General features: G+C 48.8%; 1 protein-coding gene across 2 annotated transcripts in view; it reads left to right on the top strand.

The window, feature by feature from the left end:
• Positions 1-19,797, top strand: part of Vac14 (VAC14 component of PIKFYVE complex) — a 106,115-nt gene that overhangs the window by 53,060 nt on the left and 33,258 nt on the right. For both annotated transcript variants that reach the window (XM_050143651.1, XM_050143652.1), the window contains exons 13-14: positions 1,232-1,388; positions 13,068-13,200. In XM_050143651.1, coding sequence (XP_049999608.1) covers positions 1,232-1,388; positions 13,068-13,200 — 290 coding nt within the window. The remainder of the gene's footprint in view (positions 1-1,231; positions 1,389-13,067; positions 13,201-19,797) is intronic.

The raw sequence follows: 19,797 nt of genomic DNA, 5'->3' as shown, positions 1-19,797 counted from the left end.
TCTTCAGTTGAAGAGCATTTGTGCTTACAGGGATTTGTAGCGATCATCACTATCTGATTCCAGAACATTTCATCATCCCAAAAGGACCCACATTTTAGCCTTATCTTGACCTGTGTTATCAAATTCCACCCAGCTAACCTCTCAGGGCCCACCCACAGAGCTCTGCAGCTTTTCCCCTAGTCCCTTTCCCTACTATGGTTCTTTTTTTCCCTTCCTCCTCCCACACCATCCAATGATTAATTCTTGGTCTGGGTTCAAGGTAGCACAATGAAGGCACAGCTGTCCCTGTCTTCAGCCGCTTTGCTGAGATGTGCTGGAGGTCAGAGTTAGTTCTAAGGATGTACCTGTGGTGAGGCAGAGGCAGGCCTTCTTGAGAACTGATGAGTTGGGAACAGAAAGACTTGGCAGGATTTGCAGTGGGAGGAGCTCCATGTTGGGGGAGTATAAAACACAGGTCTTAGGACCCATGACCATACACAAGGGGCATGCCCTGGTCTTTCCTACTGCCCACTGTATAATGCAACAATGGGACGGGCTTTGCCATTGTGCAGCTCTGGTGCCAAGTGAAAATGATGTTATTTCAGGGTTAGGGGCACTTTAGAGGCAACCCCAGGGGAGAAAGGGCCTATGGCCCAGAGTAACTTGCACGTGTATTCTGCCTTTTCCCTGGAAGAGTCAGTAGGCAAGTTGGCAGCTGAAGAGACCTTGCCCCCACCCAAAATTGAGTGGAAACACATGGGAGACAATCCTGTCTGGATGTTAGGAAGTCACCAGAGGCCAGAATCACACCCAAAGTATAGAGGACCCTTTGGGTTCTGTTTGACCTAGTGTCACCTGTGCAGTGACGTCTGTTCTTGCACAGGGAAGTATAGGACCAAGAACCTCATACAATACAGAGACTGTGACATACATCCTATGTATGGTTCATCCTGACGCCCAGGACCTGCATCTCAAGGAGCCCTCTCCAGTCCTGGTTCAGAGTGAAAGAGGTGGGCTGTGGGAAAGATTATCCAGCCTCATCAGCTTCCTTTCCTAGGCCTCGCCATCAGTGTCCTCTTAATCTGCACCTTCACCACATTTTCCCAAGCCCTCTCACAGCAATAGGCAAGCAGCACTTGGTCTACAGGTGTCCCTTCCCGACAAGACACTCCTCATCTCTGACTTCATCTCTGCCACATCAGCTCAGCCCATAGTAGGGAGTGTGTCCTTCATCCTCCGCTTGTCTCCCCAGGTTGTCTTGAAGGATCTGGAGGTGTTGGCAGAAATTGCTTCCTCCCCTGCAGGCCAGACGGATGACCCAGGCGCACCTGATGGCCCTGACCTCCGAGTCAGCCACTCGGAGCTTCATGTACCCACCTCCGGCAGAGCCAACCTGCTAAACCCTCCCAGTAAGTATTTCCCTGAGGGCTCTGTCCTGAGAAGATGCTAGTACTGAATCTTACCTTGCACCAGGAGGTCACTCGTAAGGCTGCTCTGCCAGGTATGAGGGCCGGTAGATTGCCGACCCATGGTCTTCTACCACAAAAGAGAACGCCCTCCTGCTGCCTCCCGGCTCACACTCCAGTAGCCCCCAAAGAGACCCTCACAGCCCTTTTCCCTCATCTTCAGTACTTTTGATGCTTTTGAACCACTGACTAAGCACAAAACCCTCTGAGGCAATTTCTCCACAGGCAGGCAACCAGCCAGGACCTTCAGTCTTGGGTCTCACAGGTGGAAAAAGGCTAGGCAGCCATTTCCTCCTCAACAAAGCTCAGAATAGCTCTCAGCATGGCAGGCAGCCCAGGCAAGAGACAGGATAATTCAAACAGGCTGTTTCCGGGCTGTCCTTGCAAGTGAAGGTAGCCAAGGCATTCCTGGTGCTTGTTCCTCTGGTTCCTTCGGGGTGGCAGGTAGCTCTTGTCCCTGGCCACACTGCCTAGCTCCTCCTCTCCCAGGCAGAGACCACCTCCCTGAGCCACATGATCCTTAAAAAGGCCCAAGGACACAGATTGGTAAGAAATTACCCAATGAGTCTTGGATGTTTGCCAGGTCTTTGTCCCTTGAACCCCTCATGCCATCTAGACACAAGGACCTCATTATCTTTCCATACACCCATAGCCTTTCAGTAACATTGTGATGTCATTCCCCCACCCCCGCAACCCCATGGTATTCTGGTTCCTAGCCTTGGATCCATATGACACCTGCCCCACCCCAGTAGAAGCCCCTAGCTGTTTGACCAGACACCATGCCCAGTGTCTGAGAAGTTGAGAGTATTTTCAGGCCTTGGTACACCCCTGGATATGCCAAGTCAAATCACAGGCCATGTACTGAGGACACCCCTCCGTGACAAAGCTATGGATCTCCAGAGCCCTGCAGCAGGAGGAACATGGGAGCCCAAGCTCCAGGCTCTCCCGCTGTATGTTCTGTCTGATGTGCAGAGCGAGGGACTCCAGCAGCAGCCTGGCTTCCTCTCTCCCATTTCCCCAGGATACCATCACTTCCTCACTCAGGAGACCAGTTTCCCTTGAGCAGTCATTAGCTGTGGTCAAGGAAGCAGCTCCCATATCCTGATGCCAGGACCCCTGCTGTGGCTCCCACCTCCTGTCCCTCAACTGAAGAATTCATTCTCTACCCTCTCTGTCTTCAAGTCAGTATAATAAGGGCCAGCCACAAATTCGGGGGACAGATGGCAGAAAGCAAGTGTGGTGGTGCAGAACAGGTAATAGGAGCTACACTGAAATGGAGGAAAGACTTTTCCTTAGATTGGGGGGGGGTCCAGTAGGAGCCCAGGAGGAAGGAGCCCTGCAATTGCTCCTCAGTCCTTCCTCCCTAGGAGATAGCACCCTACCATCTTATCCATCTTCAGGGTGACAGCAGCAGAAGGTTGCATGAGCCATGGGCAGACTGAGATACCTGGTGCTCCCAGGACCCTCTGTGGTCTCTTGTTTTCTTTACCTCCTTCCTAAGCACAGAGAAGTTGACAGCTGCAATATGGGTTCCTGCTACTGAGAGTATGCGCCAAGAAACTACTTTAGGCACCCAGTCTAGAGTTGGGGTCCTGCAAGGTTCCTGGGGGTCATCGGGTATCAAAAGCATGGTGCTGCTTAGAGACAAGAGCTGAGAAAACTTACATGGCGGAGAACTCTGAATCTCAGTCCCTCGCCCCATCAGATTGGGTAGGCAATTAATGAGGCTGAAGTAGTAGGACTTTTACCCTGGTCTGCCAAAGCTCTTGGAATGAATCATATCAGCCAGGGACACTCAGAAGTCATAGAAAAGAACAACAAAACATCCAAGTTGGGCAGAAAGTCAGTCTTGGGAAGAATCCCAGAGAAGTGCCGATAGCCAATACTGCAATTTCCTTCACAAACCCGCAATTACTGGTAGCCACAAAGTTAGCCTGAGCCCTTTATGGAACTTGGGGCCATGAGACCCTCCAGACAGATGAAGGTGCATTCACATCTACATCTCCACAGCTGGCATCAGACTTTACAAATATGTTCATGACTCTGGAGGGTCAAGATCAAATCAGTAAGAAAGGAATGCAGGAAGCCAGTTTGCCCTCTGCCCTCTCCTGGCTCAGCTGCCTTGGGAGGCCCGCTGCAGACGCCGTGGATGTGTGGGGCGGTGTTGAGGTCAGAAAGCATGCAGGAAATGTCCTCATTGCTCTGCTGGCTGCTCTTCCCCAGATTACTTCCTGGGCACTGTGCACACATGCATATTTGCACATGAACAGAGGCGGCAAGACCAGCCCTTCTTCCTGTCTAGAGCCCTGTCGTCTGCCTTCCATGACACAGATCTGAGAACCTGAGACTACAGTGCTATGTCCCATAAGAGGAGATCACTCCACCCTCCATGCAGGAACTTCTTAGAAGGCAATGTCAGGGCATCTCCAGGGAAGCCAACGGCCCCTCCTTCACATTAGCTCTGTACACTCAAGTAGTGCAGATCCCACACAGTGATGGGGAAGAGACCTATCACATGGCTGGGTGAGTGCTGTGTTGCCCTAAATGCAGTACCACAGTAGTTCCCAGGGCACTGGAGACAGAGTTGCCCACATGGGACTTTTCCTTTTACGTGACCTAGCATAGACTCTCTCCTGCCAGCACAGACAACCGGGTCTGAGTTCCACCTCCTTTGTTCCTGACCAGAAAAGAACTCCCTCCAGAACAGCAGGCGAGCTGCCTAGACCTCTCAGTAAAGCCATCTCCTAGCCTGGAGCTCCTGGGACTCAGGTTACTGTATACCATCTCTACCTGATTCATAAAATCTGCACATGTATTGTATTGCCAGGCTGTGGAAAAAAGGACAGTAACCAGTCCTCTGTGGGACCACCCTGACCCACAGAACAATTAGTAGAACCCAAGATTCATCTCTTTTTCTCCTAAGGCCTGGACAAGCTCTGCTCTCAGGCAGATATCAGGCCTGAGGTGAGCCAGGTACCCTCGGAGTCCAAGCAGTAGTATGGCAATCTGGGCTAAGGGTCACAGCAGGTCTGATACTTGACCTAACATTTAAGTGTCATGACCTGCCTGCTTGCCATGGGCCCTTCTTTCTTTTCCTATTTTTTCTTTTTCTTTCTTTTTTTCTTTCTTTATTTTTTTTCTTCCTTTTTTTTAAAGCAGGGTCTCATGTTCCCCAAGTTGGCTTTAAATTTATCAGGTAACTAAGGATAACTTTGATTTTTAAATCATCCAGCCTCCACCTCCCAGGTGCTGGGATTACAGGTATGCACCATCACTAGGGAGGAGTAGGGATAGCTTTGTCTTTTCTCAGCAAGCATTCTATTCCCAGCTCCATTAATGGACTAAAAACTGCCCATGGCAACATACTTTGCAGGTCTGGTGTCTCCACCTCCAGCTCTGAAAGGGACAAAGGTGAAATGTTCCAATTCCACTTCATTCCCTGCAGACTAGGCCGATGTGACCAGATGTCAGCAGTATCTTCCTATCATCAGACAACCAAGTCCTGGAAGAAACCCAGGAGGCTTTCAGGAACAAGACCATTTCTCCCTGTGGTAACAGTGGTGCCAAGAGCTGCTAGCATTGCCATGCACTTATCGAAACCTGGTCCTGTGTTGAACTCTTTACAGGGATGTTCACCTAGATCAGCCCAACTTCATCCAGCAGCTCAGAGAAGAGAGCATGCCTCAGTCCTCTGACTGAGGGTTGTGACAGGCATTTGTACTGGCCCAGGAACCTGGCTGTCAATCCTGCACTCAAAGAGGCATAGAGATTCCACCTTTGCCGCCCTTGGAAGCTTTCTTCACCTAAGGGGAAAAGCAGTAGGAGCCTAGTTGTCTGACTAAGAACTGGTCTGGGTGTCCTGTTCCCAGCTGTGGCTCCAGCCTACCAGTTCCCCAAGAAGTAGTTCTTTTCTTCACGGAGATTCCAGGCTGGCCTCAGGCTCCATAGAACCTCATTTCCTGTCCTCCTATCTTCTGCTTACTATTCCCACAGCTTATTGTCACAGCTCCCCCAGACCCTGCCCGTTGCTCTTTAGACCTCAAAGCCTATATCTCCTTTCAGCTCTTGGGAGGCAGCAGAAAGATCTGGACCCTGTAGTGGGCTCCTGCTGCAGGACCCACCTCCCCGTCTTCTAAACTAGGATGGAGTACCTGGGGGCTTTGGAAGCTCCTCCATAGGCAGGGCTAAGACCAGCACTGTGCTGTGAGGAACTGCTTTGACATCTGTCCTTAGTATCACAGGACCACTCGGATCAGTTCTGGTGACAGCCTCTGCAAGGCTGCCCACCCCCAGCCCCTCATGCTTGTCAGGGTGGATGGTGGAGGAACCCCCCTGCATTCCCTCTTGGCTGTGACCTGTTAAGGCCCCTCCAGCAAAGGTATAGGTTCCAAATCCTTGATAGCCCAGAGTGATCAGAAATGCAAACATTTGGGTCATCCCTGCTTCTTTTTTGATTTTATCAGGATCACCAAGTGTCTTATATGTTCTTGTGATCTCAGGCTACAGGAGCTAGGTTTTGTTCATGTATGAATCCCTAGCAGCAGGTACCCAGCAAGGATGAGGTCTCTTTTTAAGAGATGATTGAAATGAAGGATGGCTATGAACAGGTCACCAAAGGTGAGCAGAAGTTCCCCAGACGCGCTGTCCAGGAAGGTGTGCTCTTGCCTGCAACCAAGACTTCTTGTTGGTTGGTCTTGCCAATTCTAGCTCTGTCTCTCTGTCTCTCTCTGTCTCTCTCTGTCTCTCTCTGTCTCTCTCTCTCTCTCTCTCTCTCTCTCTCTCTCTCTCTCTCTCTCTCTCTCTCTCTCTCTCTCTCTCTCTCTCTCTCTCTCTCTCTCTCTCTCTCTCTCTCTCTCTCTCTCTCGCCCTGGCCTTGTCCCAGCCCTTGCTTCAGTAGCAGCCCCTTCCTGATAGCAGATGGCTGTGTGACCCCCACCACTCTCCTAAAAGCTGAGATTTACTCCTAAGCCCCTCTGTAACTGATTATCTTGTCTTGTGCTGCGAGCCAAGCAGCTGGAACGCATCCTGGATGTGGGTGAGGCTCCAACTCCTGTCTTAGGTGGTTACCTCCAGGATCAGGTCACCCAGGCGATGCTGGTGTGGTGTCCTTTCATCCATGGAACCAAACAACGGTACTACCTTCAATTCTACAACTCCCTCTCAAAAAAAAAAAAAAAAAAAAGACCAAAGCAGCTTGGCCTCCCTTCTTCTAGTCTCTTAGTTCTATAGGAAGTTGCTCCTTCCCTACCAGTCTCCCTTTTGTCCCATACCAGCTTCCCAGTCTTGCTTCTTCTTCCATGAAGTACTTTTTGTTATTACTGTTTGTTTGTTTTTTTGTTTTTGTTTTGTTTTGTTTTGAGACAAGGTTTCTCTATGTAGCCCTGACTGTCTTAGAGCTCCCTATATAGACCAGGATGGCCTGGGATTCACAGAGAGCCTCCTGCCTCAGCATCCCAAGTGCTGGGATTAAAGGTGTGTGGCACCACTGCCCAGCTTCATGAAGCACTTTCTTTGCCAAGAGTGGACTGTACCCCTTTCTCTGAGATGGTCACAGATGAGAAGCCAGCTCACTGTCTCCATGGCCTGGCTAAATCAGCAAAAGGGTCTAGATCTCATCTGTTCCTTTGGCCTCCTGGGTATGTTCTCAGTAGCCACTGTCCCTTGCCCTACTCCCTCAAGTCAGCAAATCCTAAGAGCTACTTGATTGGGCCTCCCCAGATCCCTGGGCCTGACCTCAGCAAGGAAGAAGGTAGAGAATGAAGCCAGGGCCTTGCAAAGTGGAGTCTGAGCTGGGTAGCTAATGTTTTTGCATCTGGTTTTGCTGCACTGTAACTTGGGTTGTGTATTGAGGCCAGAGCTATTTTTATCCTGACATGTGAGGCTCCTTCACGTCATAGCTACAAAACTCAATCCAAAACATCCCAGGGAAGGTTGTTTGTGAGGCTTTCTGCAGATTCTCATGTCGCCACATCAGGTTTCACTTAACAACATCTGCAGGACTGGCTCCCCAGCCACCACTCCACTGGCCTGTCTTTGTATACAGAGGACTCCCCACAGCATCTGTCTGCCCCTGAGCAGCCAGTCAGTCACATGAGCTTCCTTCCAGTGCCCCCACAGGCTTCTTGCTTGCCCAAACCAGAAATGTAAGGCAGATCTGTGTGACTGAGGGATTGCACTCTCCCTCACATCCCTGTCCTCTTTGGGTCAGGAAGTGGAGATCCTGCTCCTCTCAGCCCTTCAGGAAGAGCCCTGAGACACATATCCCTCTGTCCTCCTGGCCCACTGAATCCCACCAAAGCAACTTGTCCACCGTTTGAGTGAACCTACAAAAGTGCCCTGTTGGTAACTGAGTCCAGTCTGCTAGAACAGCTCTGTCCAGATGCAGATCTGGAGGACATGCCCTAAATCAGACCGAACCAGGCTCAGCTCTGCCTGTCCCAGGCATGTGCAGCACCAGCCCGTCTTGAGACAGAGCCACTTCAGACTACACAGCCAGATGAGCAAGAGCTGGAGGTGGGCGGAAGAGGCTGGTGGAGGCGTTTGAGCTGTCCCCTGGGAGGTGCAGGCTGCAGTGAGGCGGAAATCTCTGCAGTCACACTCCTGGGGCGAGTTTGTTCTCTCTACCTCTTCTCCTGAGCCCCACAGCCCTGGCCAAGAACTGTTAGGTTTGGGATGGGTCAGGTGATTCAGAAGGACACTTGAGTCAGATCACTGGGGACTGAGGAATATATTAGATGTTATTTAAACACAATGAACAAGAGAGGCAGAGGGGGGCAGCAACATGGTGGAAGCTCCAAGGAAAATTCAAGACCCAGTACCAGAGAGAGACAGCCTGGCAGGTTCTCAAAAGAAAATCGGTGTTCATGTGGCAGAAGAGGGAATCTCTTCTTGTGCCTTTTTAGGGTAGGGGAGAAGGTCACAGCAAGAGGCTGCAGCCAAGCTCTCTGATCCCAGACAGGCAGCTGGGAAGCTGTGTAGCGTGGGATATGGCACTCTTTGATCTAAACCCACTCAGGTGAGATGTGATGGCATGGGCAAGTCTGCTAGCTGGGGATCTGTAGGTGTCTCTGAGAGGAGGCCTGGGCTGAGGCTGTATTCCAAGTCTTACCAGAGCCTCTTCTCGAGTCTCCAGACAGCAGCCTGAAGACTTCCAAGGTCAGAGACAGTTGGGCAAAAGGGAAAACCATGGTGGAGAGAGCTCTCACAGACCCTGACCCTGTCACCAGTGAGCACTGACAGCTCCCCTTTCTTGCCCAAGATTACCAACCCTGAATGGGTGCAGTGGTCTTCCTAGAAAGTGGGCTCTAAGGCCAGAAGTCCTCTCCTGATGGTTGTATTTCATATAGGACAATCTGGGGTTCTGGGTGGCTATCCTAAGCTGCCACACGTAAGCCTCCTGTCAGCCGAGTTTTTGGAAAGGCACATGGCCTTTTCAAAACCAGTCAGGGAATACTGGGCTTTTTCTTGTGTGTGGTCTTTGAACAATGGGCTCTCTTGAAGTGCAGAGTTCACGGGTTTTCCCAGAGGAGACTGCGCATAAGAACTAGTCACTTGTCCCATGCTTTCTATCTCTCCACTAAAGGCCACCTCCATTTAGCCTGGTCACTGAGAGTCCTTTTGGACCAGTGAGAGCTCTTACTAAAAGGAGCAGAGATGTGTCCAGGGAAACCAGGGTAACCCCAAGCCATCTCTCTCGTTGTCTTTGACTAGTCTGTCCACTGACCTTAGGGGCGGGGCACAGATAGCTTCTTTTTGAAGTATCTCAACAGAAATCCATGAGTTTGTTTCAGATCCTAATTCTCCCTGCACTTGCAGCCTGTTCAGCAGGGAATGAGAACAGTCTGCCCCACACGGTTCTCCAGGACAGGAAACATTTGCTAATGTCACACTCACCCCGTTTACTGAACAGAGACTTGTGCCATGCCTTGTCCAGTACATTATATGTGTTTTTTCTCTTGTTAGGGACTCTTAACTGCCCTTATTTATAGATGAAGAAGCTGAGGCCAGAGCACTATGCTCAATGCTTTCTTTCCCCTGTCCCTGGGAAGCTGCAAACTCCAGTGTTCCCAAAGCGCCCAGCTCCTTAGGACTCCTCGATGGCCACAGCCAGGGAGGGCGTACTTGTAGTTACTCTCTTCATTGGTCCCTTTGTCCTTTTAAGTACTTTGAAGCCTGGAGGCCTTAGACCTGGAAATGAGGTGACCCAGGGGTGCACATAGAGAAGCAGGAAGGAGACAGGGACCAGATGATGCAGAGATATTCCCCAGAAGCTTACAGGTAACTAGATTCCTGTACACATGGCCCTGGGGCTGTAGGGTAGGTAAGCAGGCCATGACAGCCATCACTGATGTATCTTCTGTGGGTGAGGATGATGGGGGGGGGGTCTGCCTCCACAGCTGGGCCTTCAGCCACCTCATCTACCATCAATCCCAGCTGGGCCTAGAGTTCCTTGATCTGTAAGAATGTGACACTTGATTCTGCAAACAGCCCCCTCTGGGCTAAGGAGCAGAGACTATTTGCCATTCCAAAGTCACTCAGGATCAGGGCAGCCAGTCTATCCCCAGCATGGACCCTAGAACAGTGCAGCACAAACAACAGAAAGTTGAATGGGGCCTGTCCTTAAACTGGGCTTTTCACTCAAGATACACAAGCACAGTTGCCAGGAGGTTGTCTGGAAGAGCCTTGAATGGAGGGTGTTGTCTAGAAGAGTCTTGGGATTTAGGGTGGCAGGATTTGGAGGTGTGGAGGTTGTGTAGAAAGGTCTTGGGGTTGAAGGCTGCAGAGTGTGTAGGTAAAAAGCCTTCTAGTTCCCAGTAAAGATCAGGGGAAACACAAAGGGCCTTGAGGTGTTTCGGTGCCACTGTAGCCACTGGCCACCAGCAGCTCCACTGGGAGACTTGTGCGGCCCTAGGTGCTTTTATCCATTCCTTTATACACTTGGCCTAATGCTTTTGGAGGCTCATGTGTTCCCCCACAACCAAGCTTGATTTCCAAGGACCCCCTACATCCTGCCTACCTTGTGCCACTACCTGCCTGCTCTTTCTGGAAGAGAGGCTTCTAGACCAGAAAGAGGCCAGCTCAGAAACTGGCAGTCTGCTGCCTCAGTTGGCCCTATTTACTCAAAGAAAGAAATGACATATTGGACTTAAACAAAATTTAAAATTTTGTGGGACTGGTGATGTATCTCATGGGTAGAGGCTCCCTACCATGCGTGCATGAGGCCTGTAGCACCACAAACGGTTTGGTTTGGTTTTTGCAATACTTGGAATTGAACCCATGGCCTTGAACACAGTAGGCAAATGCTCTATCATTGAGCTGCTGTGCCCCTAGCCCAAATATTTTTGTCTCAGAGGGCAATATCAAAGTAGACTGGGGATGTAGCTTTGTAGTGGAGTGCTTTCCTGGCAGGAAGTGGGGAGAGACCCATAGAATAGGAGAAAATGTTTATAAGCCACCTACCTGATAAGAACATATATATATATATATATATATATATATATATTCTTTCATAACAAAAAGACAAATAGTTCAATTTTGGAAATAGGCAAAGGAATCTAGTAGCTGTTTCTCCAGAAAAGATAAACATGGGTGGTATTATAGCTAGAGAAGTACAGATCAAGCCCACAGTGGAACACCACTTTCCATCCACTGAAATGGCTATAGTGAAAGGCAGCTAACACATGCTCGAGAGGGTCTAGAGAAGGCAGAGTCTCCTTTGTAGCCACTGTGGAAAGTGGCCCGGCAATTCCTCAGGACCCAAACAGTCTCCATGCTACCCAGCAGTTTCATCCCTAGATATATAGCCAACAGGAAGAAAAAACTGTCCATACAAGACTTGTAGGCATGACTGTGAACAGCACTCATAATAGCGACAGAGTGGAAACCACCAAGTACTCATTATTTGATAAATTAACAAATACAATATGGTGTATCCATTGTTTGGCCATAAAAATGAATAAAGAATGGATATGCACAACTAGGACAACCCTTAAATATATGTTCCATGAAAGAAGCCATTTTGGGTTCCATTTATTCATGCAAAATGTATATGAATTGCATATACATTTGAATGCAAGTGCATATGAATATGCAAGTGTATAGGTAAGGATTTGTTTCCGGGGCTTTGAGAAGAGACTGGGAAGTAAAGGTAATAGAGGATCCCAGTAGAAAAATAGTTAAAGTATTCCACAGTTATTGCTGCTTTCTGTACAGCAAAAAATATTCTGAAAACTTGTAAGTGGTATGCTTTGAAAGGCATACTTTATGTTGCAAGGGTGAGACTAATAAAGCTGTTGTTTTTAACAAAGACGTCCCACTATTAGATTGGGCAGACAGAAATCCCACCATCCTTGTCACCCTTTCCAACACTACAGTTGGAGTTGCCATGCATGGGAAAGGGAGGAGGATGCTGTGGAGAGTATGAATAGCCCACACCAGAACAAGCCCAGCATCCCATTAGCTTCCTCCTGTGCCCTCCATGTTGGGGGCTTCACCGAGGGCACATATGCAGGAGCAGGCTGGAGGAGTGGCGGTGAGGCAGAGCGTGTCTTCAGCCGAGGCCTGTGAGAGAGCAGTGCTGTTTGCTTGCACAGCCATCAGGGCTTTGCAGGCTTCCTGAGAGCCAGCTGAAGAGCACCTTAACCCATTTCCCATGCTAGGCGGGATTTAGACAGGTTGCCCTGTCCACTGGGTATTTGCTGTCCTTAGCCCAGAGCGTGATTTATGTTTTTTCTCAACACTGGGAAAGGAATTTCTCTTGTGCCTCATGGGGAGGTTGCTAGCTTTGCTGACCATGGAGAAGTTACACCTACCATCTTTTTTTAGGTTGTTTTCATTTTGTTTTGTTGTTTTAGTTTGGTCTGGGTTTTTTTTTTTTTTTGGAGGGGGGGGGCTGTGTTTATTTGGTTTGGTTTTTTAAGACATGGTTTCTCTGTGTAGAGCAGGCTGGCCTCACTCAGAGATCACCTGCTTCTACATCCCAAATGCTGGAATTAAAGGCATGTGCCCCCATGCTCAGCTGTCTATCTAACCTCTATTCTCAGACTGGCCACTGATTATCCTTAATTTTGCAAAGCAAACCCCACATGTATCTAATTTGTTGGGATAGTGGGGAGAATCGTGTTCATTTGTTTTTATTTTTAAGATTTATTTTATTTGGTATGACATGTATGTGTGTTTAACTATGTGTGGATATGTGCATATGAGTACATATTACTATGGAGACTAGAAGATAGTGTCAGGTTCCCTGGAGTTATAGGTGGTTTAGGGCTTCCTGGTGTGGGTACTGGAAATCAAACACAGGTCCTCCGCAACAGCAGTACATGCCCTTAACCACAAAGCCATCTCTCCAGGTCCTATTTGGTTTTTATTGTAGCACCTAATAGAGGTCTAACCTGTGAGATGTTCACTGTGTAGTATGGGATTACACAGAGGAGTGAACCAGTAAATTGTATGTGCTTGTATGTACCCATAGAGTCCTTGCTTCCAGTCTCTGGCCCTTGATTGGAGATCTTTCTCTCATCTTTTTAAACATAGATCCCTGATATTTACAGTTGTATTCTGTCTCATCACCCTGTAGACACACAATCAGATTAAATCTTGGCTCTGTTTCTTTCTTTGCAGGCACCAAAGGCTTAGAATGCTCTCCTTCCACTCCCACTATGAACTCTTACTTTTACAAGTTCATGATCAACCTTCTGCAGACATTCAGCAGTGAACGAAAGCTCCTGGAGGCCAGAGGCCCATTCATCATCAGGTCAGCCCTGTATGCCTCAGCTTTGACTCTCTTGCTGCATATGATGGCAAAGTAGCCACCTGCTTTCCTTTCTCCCCCGCCCCCCTTTTCCTGATGTTTGCATTGTTCTTGGAAGGAATGAAGAGGGTTCTTCCCTCATACTAGATTGTGGTACTGGAATTGTGAAGCAGGTAGTCCTTGGCATTTCTTTAAAAACTGAGTTAAGTGTTTATTTCTCGGAAGTGTTTTCCCTTCTGGTAAAATATCCTCTCCATAAGTGCCGCCATTGTTCTTTTGAAGAAGAAAGTAAGTGAGCCAGACAGAACATAACATGGACTGGAGCCCAGCTACTAAGTAGCACAGGATTTGGCTAGTTCAGTGAAGCCAAGTTCTTGCATTGAATGAACCCGGTCCTGGACAGGTCTGAGAACTGTTATCCCATGCATGGGACTCCCTCTTTGTTTGTCCTCAGCATCATAAAGCAGCAGCACCAGAAGAGTGCCCAGTGTCACGTTCAGGCTAGTGAAAGCTGGATCAAGAACAGTATTCCTGCAGACTTCTCAACAAAGTCAAATGGAAGAGCCTTGCAGAATGATCCAATGGTCCTAGATGCTCTTTCGCAGTAGATCTTAGGTCTGCTTGTTAAAATCTGCACAGACCTCCATCTTGACCAGTGGAGTCAAAACCTCAGGGCGATGGGGTTCTTAATGTGGCTGAGGGTGCTTAGGGAGCAGACTGTATTAGTGTGCCTACAAAGGTGTAGGAGCTGGGTACCCCAGCAGAATCGCAGTTGGCACAGAGAACCTGATGGCAGGAACGCCCATGAAGAGTTTACTTTGCTGTGAGGCTGAACACAAAAGTTGAGCAGCGCTCATAGATCCTCTCCTCATCCTCTGGGGACTCGGTACATCAGCATGGCAATTACTTGCTGTTCCAGAGCTCAGTCCCCTCAAGAACTCTGTTGAGTTCTGTCTGAGAGGGCATCAAGACCAGCCTCTAGACCAGGCCTCACTCCACCCAACATAGCTGTAGAGGGTCTCAGCCCTGGGCACTGGCACAGAGAAACAGAGAACCCAGTTAAGTGGGTTTTGTTTTTTTTAGGGGGTTTTGGTTGGTTGGGTAGTTGGTTTTTGGTTTTTCAAGACAGAGTTTTTTTGAAAACTCTGTAGCTTTGGAGCCTGTCCTAGAATTAGTTCTTGTAGAACAGGTTAGCCTCGAACTCAGAGAGATCCGCCTGCCTCTGCCTCCTGAGTGCTAGAATTAAAGACTTACACCGCCACCACCCAGCTTAAGTGGGTTCTTTTATTTTTGTTGTTTTTTTTTTATTGAGCTGCATATTTTTCTCCACTCACTGCCCTCCCCCTTCCTCTTCTTCCCTCCCCCCATAATCCCCACGCTCCCAATTTACTCGGGAGACCTTGTCTTTTTCTACTTCCCATGTAGATTAGATATATGTATGTCTCTCTTAGTGTTCTCTTTGTTGTTAAGTGGGTTCTTAACCTTACTCAGGTCAGCCAGTGAGAGGCTACATGATGGGGAATGATAGGACCAGATTTCTGGTTTGAAAGGTTGCTGTGTTGGGAGAATGAGTTAGAAGGGTCAAGATGGATAGACAGCTGGGATGCTGTGGTCTTGATGAGACTGGCTGACTGTCAAGGGCATGGGCAGCAGCGTGGATTGGGGATGAAGTGCAGAAGGGACAGGGGAAGAGTCGTAATAGCATGCAGGCCCTGAGTCCTGAGAGTATCAGAGTAAAGACAGTAACATGCTTGAGATTGAATTGCTTTGAGAACATCAAAAGTAAAATGTCAAAGCAGCAGTTTGATGCATCAAAGAGAGACCTAGTTCTAAGATGCAAGTCTGGAAATGGATGGTGTAGTCACTCAGTCAACAGATAATTACTCAACGCCGGTCCTGTGCAAAGTATGGTTCTAGTTGATTCTGCCCTGTAGAGTTTTCATTTAGAGGCAATAAGAGGAGCCAAGTGAAGAAAGGAGTCTGAGGTTGAGCCCTAAGAAGCTTCACATATGCTGACTGGACAAAGGGAGAAGCCAGAAGAGGAGGCTGAGAAGGGCCAGAAAGGTGGAAGGAAGTGGGGGCAAGATAAGCTGGGAGGGTGCAGTGAGGTAAGATGAAGCCTGAAGATCTGGGAGCTGATGCCAAAGCCTGCTCAGCCACAGAGTGAACTCAGGAGATGGGGACAAGGCATGTAAAGGGAGAAGAGGGAACTTGATGGACAGGCCTGTCTGCAAGGGAGAGGAAAACACAGGCTAGATTAAGGTCAGAGAATGGAATTGAAGACACCCTGGGAACTAGGCTAAAGGACTGGGTCATGAGAAAGGACAGAGAGAATAGTAGGACCGCTTCTGATGTCTGAACTCTAAAGGGATGTCCCTGTGGTCTGGAGAGATTGTGAGCCCTTAGTACTGTGGGCATTTGAATCCAGGTAATTCTTTGTGCTGGAGCTTAGGATGTTTAAACAGCATCCCCAGCATCTACCCACCGGGTGAATGTAACGCCTGCCGATTTTGGACAATCAAACATGTTCAGAGACTGGGCAGGTAGCTCAGATGTAGAGCATCTGCCCAGTCTGCTTGAGGCCCAAGAATGCACCAATTGAGAACCACTATTAATCTCGAAATGGCTGAAGTGAGAGTAGCATGATCAATGAGTGCATGGTCTACTACAGATCGATTCTTCACCTCATTGGCCAAAAGAGGAAGATGACTATGTGTTCTTGGTTTGTTTGTTTGTTTTGTTTTGTTTTTACTCTGTCCCACATTGGAACACCAAAAATGTAGTTGGTTGTTTTTACTCTTTACTGTTTCGGGCCTGCTATCCAGCTCCCAAATAATTCACACACACAGGCTTATTCTTAATTATAAATGCCCATCCTTAGCTTGGCTTGTTTCTATAGCCATTCTCTCTCTCTCTCTCTCTCTCTCTCTCTCTCTGTTTGCTTTTCAAGACAGGGTTTCTCTGTAGAATTTTGGAGCCTGTCCTCGAACTCACTCTATAGACCAGGCTTGAACTCACAGAGATCTGCCTGCCTCTGCCTCCCAAGTGCCTGCACCACCACTGCCCCGGCCTATCCAGCTTTTTTTTTAATTATTATTCCATCTGCTACAACAGCTGTTTCCCCCCCCCCATGGAGTTGTATAATTCCAGTTAAGAGATTGAAGCAGACATGAAATATAACACCAGGGACCCACACACATCAGAACAACAGAATATCCTCACGTGAGTGACAGTTAACGTCATGTGGTTTTCCAGACTGCAAAGGTGTCAGCACTCCTGATGAGAAGTTCTCGTCTGTAGACTCGGTGAACCAGTAGAGAGAGTAGGCTTTGGTAAAGGTAGGAGTAGCCAGCTTGCTCTCTGGAGTACAGGGCTGCCTGTTGAAATTGGAGTGGCGGGGCTGTGTCCCCAGCACCCTGGCCGCCTGGCTAGCTTATGCCCGAAATAACAACACACAAACTGTATTCTTTTAAACACTGCTTGCCCATTATATCCAGCCTCTTCTCGGCTAACTCTCGCACCTGGACTAGCCCATTTCTAATAATCTGTGTAAGCACCCCAAGGTGCGCTTACCAGGAAGATTCTAGCCTACGTCCATCCTGGGTCGGAGTTGCCTGGGAGAGCAGAGCCTGGCGTCTCTGCTCCAGAGAGCAGAGCTGTCGAGTCTGTCTGAGGAGTCTTACCTCACTTCCTCTTCCTCCTGTTTACTCCTCCCACCTATGTTTTAACCTATCAGGGCAAGCAGTTTCTTTATTTAATTAACCAATGAAATCAACAGATTGATATATGACACTCCCACATCACTTCTGGGTTTTCCAGGCCTTCCTAGCTGTAGACTGAGATCTTGAGATGGGAACTTAAGATGGTACCCAGCCTCCCCAGAATTGCACAGAGCAGAAATGCAGGTGCCATGGACATGCTCGGGCCCTACCTGAGACTCCATGAAGCTGGTAGCCAGGCCACTACCATGTTTCTGTTTACAGACTTCAGGCTAGCAAGACTCTGCTGGCTTCTCAGTGTCCCCTTAGTGTCTCAGAATGATAAGAATTCTCATTTTTCCTTAATGGAAAGTGTGCTTAAGAAGCAGTGTGCCAACCAGCATTGCTTGGAGCTGGGCTGCACACTCCTCACTGCTAATTCAGCACCCCACTATGTTGTCCCTCTGGAATTGACAACAGAGCTTGGGACCTCAGGGACTCCTGAGCATCTGCATTCTAAGGAACCAGGGGCCTGGACTATGGTCCCAGCTCCTCAAAGGGCTCAAGAACAGGGCCCATGGATCATCTCTCCTTGTCCTCTGAGGACTGGGAATATCTAGCATGGCAATCACTTGCTGTTCAGAGCTCAGTTCCCTCAAGAACTACACTGGGCTCTGAGAGGTCATCAAGGCAGCCTCCAGACCAGGCCTTACCACACCCAGCACAGCCACAGAGGTCTCTTAGCCCTGGGTACTGGCACAGCAATCCTTCACCAAGATCTCTCCTTGACCTTTGCTCTAGCCATCAAGCTTGTCTACCACCATGCCCCAAAAACTACCTGAGAACCCGCTGCCTACCAAGCCAGTGCCCAGGCACTGCTGACCAGCCCCCTGATCACTAACTCAGACACCCATTGTGGGCTCTGAGGGCACACAGACCAGGATCTGGCATCACAGACATGCAACTCCCTCCCTGCTTTCATAGTTGCACAGGAGACTAAGGCCTTCAATGAGGCGGAGTGGTTGGCCGCCATCCTGCCTCTTCTTTTCATTTTCTTTATAAGTCTTCTCTGTTGATAGCTTTAAAGAGGGAACATGCTCACAGTGTGTGACTCGCAGTTGTTAATCCCAGCACTGGGGAGGCTGAAGTAAGAGGATTGCTGTGAGTTCAAGACCAGCTTAGGCTACTAGTGATCTAAACAAGCCTGAGCTACACTGGCTCAGTTAAGGACATGCTTCGCAAGCAAGCACCAGGACTTGAGTTCATATCCCCAAAACCCACATAAGAAGCGGAGCATGGCTCTGTGTGCTTGTAACTGCCGTGTTTGGTGTGGGGATAGGTAGAGCCCTGAAACTCACTAGCTGTCTGGACTAGCCGAATTGGTGATCTTCAGGTTCAGTGAGAGACCCTACGTTAATAAATAAGTGTCAAGAGCACTCAAGAAAAGTCCCTGGACATTGGCCTCAGGCCTCCTCATGCCAAAAAAAGAACAGCACGAAGGGCATGCTAATGGCACACACACTAATGGAGCCACAGGCCTAATGAGCACCACAGTAGATGGCTTCTCAACCCTCTCCTTCACTATTCGGTTGTTCCTCTTGTCCTAATTCTGCTCACTGATAGAGATAAAGGTTGCACCTGTAAACAAGTTAGAACCATTATTTGTGCAGTGGTATGATTTGTGGGAAGACAAAGGCATCCAGAGCTTTTGAGAACAAATACCTAGAGGGTTCTCAGCACTGAGAGAATTTTCTCCAGTCTCCTCACCCCAAGTGTTCCCAGACTGCACCTTGACAAGGCAGGCATGGAACACCAGAACTCCAGCTTGACCTCAGTGTCCAACCAGCTCCTTACCTTGTGGACATAGTCATTTAGATCATGAATTGAGATTGAGGGAGCCAGTGGCCCCAGGCCCTCATCTTTGAGCCAGCCTCACAGGCCCTAATCTAGGTCTAGGTCCTTCCCTCGGTTTGGTGGTAGGAAAATTGAGGCCCAGCCCACAGTTGGAGGAAGATGGCACACACAGGGCAGGGTACCCCAAACTTGCGCACACACCCTCAAAGCGTAAGGAAGTGTGTGGCATTTGGAGTAAAGCTTAGATTCTGTCTTAGTTAGGGTTACTATTGCTGTGATGAAACACCATAATCAAAAGCAGTGAGGGAGGAAAGGGTGCATTTGGCTTACACTTCCATATCACAGTTCATCATCTAAGGCAATCAGAGCAGGAACTCAAACAGGGCAGGAACCTGAAGGCAGGAGCTGATGCAGAGACCATGGTAGATTGCAGCCTGCTTTTCTTACAGAACCCAGAGGTGGGCTCACCAACAGTGGGCTGGGCTGGGCCCTCCCATCCATCACTAAATAAGAAAATGCCCTACAGGCTTGCCTATAACCCAGTCTTACAGAGGCATTTTCTCAATTGAGTTCCCACCTTTCAGATGATTCTGCCTTGTATTAAGTTGACATAAAAACAAGGCCGCTAGCACAGGTTCAAATTCCAATTCCTCTCAATTGTAACCTTTGTAACCATGTGACATGCATGATTCCAGATCCTTCCTGCTTTGTCCATAGAACACAAATGTTAATGAAATGTTAATGGTCCCCGTCTAGCCAGTCTACAATGAGATTGAGTCAGCTCGAATGGGTTCCAGCCCCAGTGCTGGTGATATTTGATGGAGAACTGCTCTCCAGCCCCTAACATGAGCATGGCCTCCACTTCCCCTGGTGGTTTGGGGAAAACAGGAACAGGCTTCATTGGAGGGTAGGATAATTAAACCTTGTATCCTAAAAGCTAGCTGTGCTGCCCCAGTGGCCAGAGCACCCACCGGCACCCAGCCGACTGCACTAAACCAACTCTGCCTAAAGTAGGCGTTGGTGTGCATTGCCCTCCTCCAGCTTCTTC

Source organism: Alexandromys fortis, unplaced genomic scaffold, assembly GCF_014885135.2.
Source record: "Alexandromys fortis isolate MF-2015 unplaced genomic scaffold, M_Fortis_MF-2015_v1.1 scaffold_1, whole genome shotgun sequence".
In the NCBI taxonomy this organism is placed as follows: Eukaryota; Metazoa; Chordata; class Mammalia; order Rodentia; family Cricetidae; genus Alexandromys; species Alexandromys fortis.
This window is presented reverse-complemented; position numbering and strand designations above follow the sequence as displayed.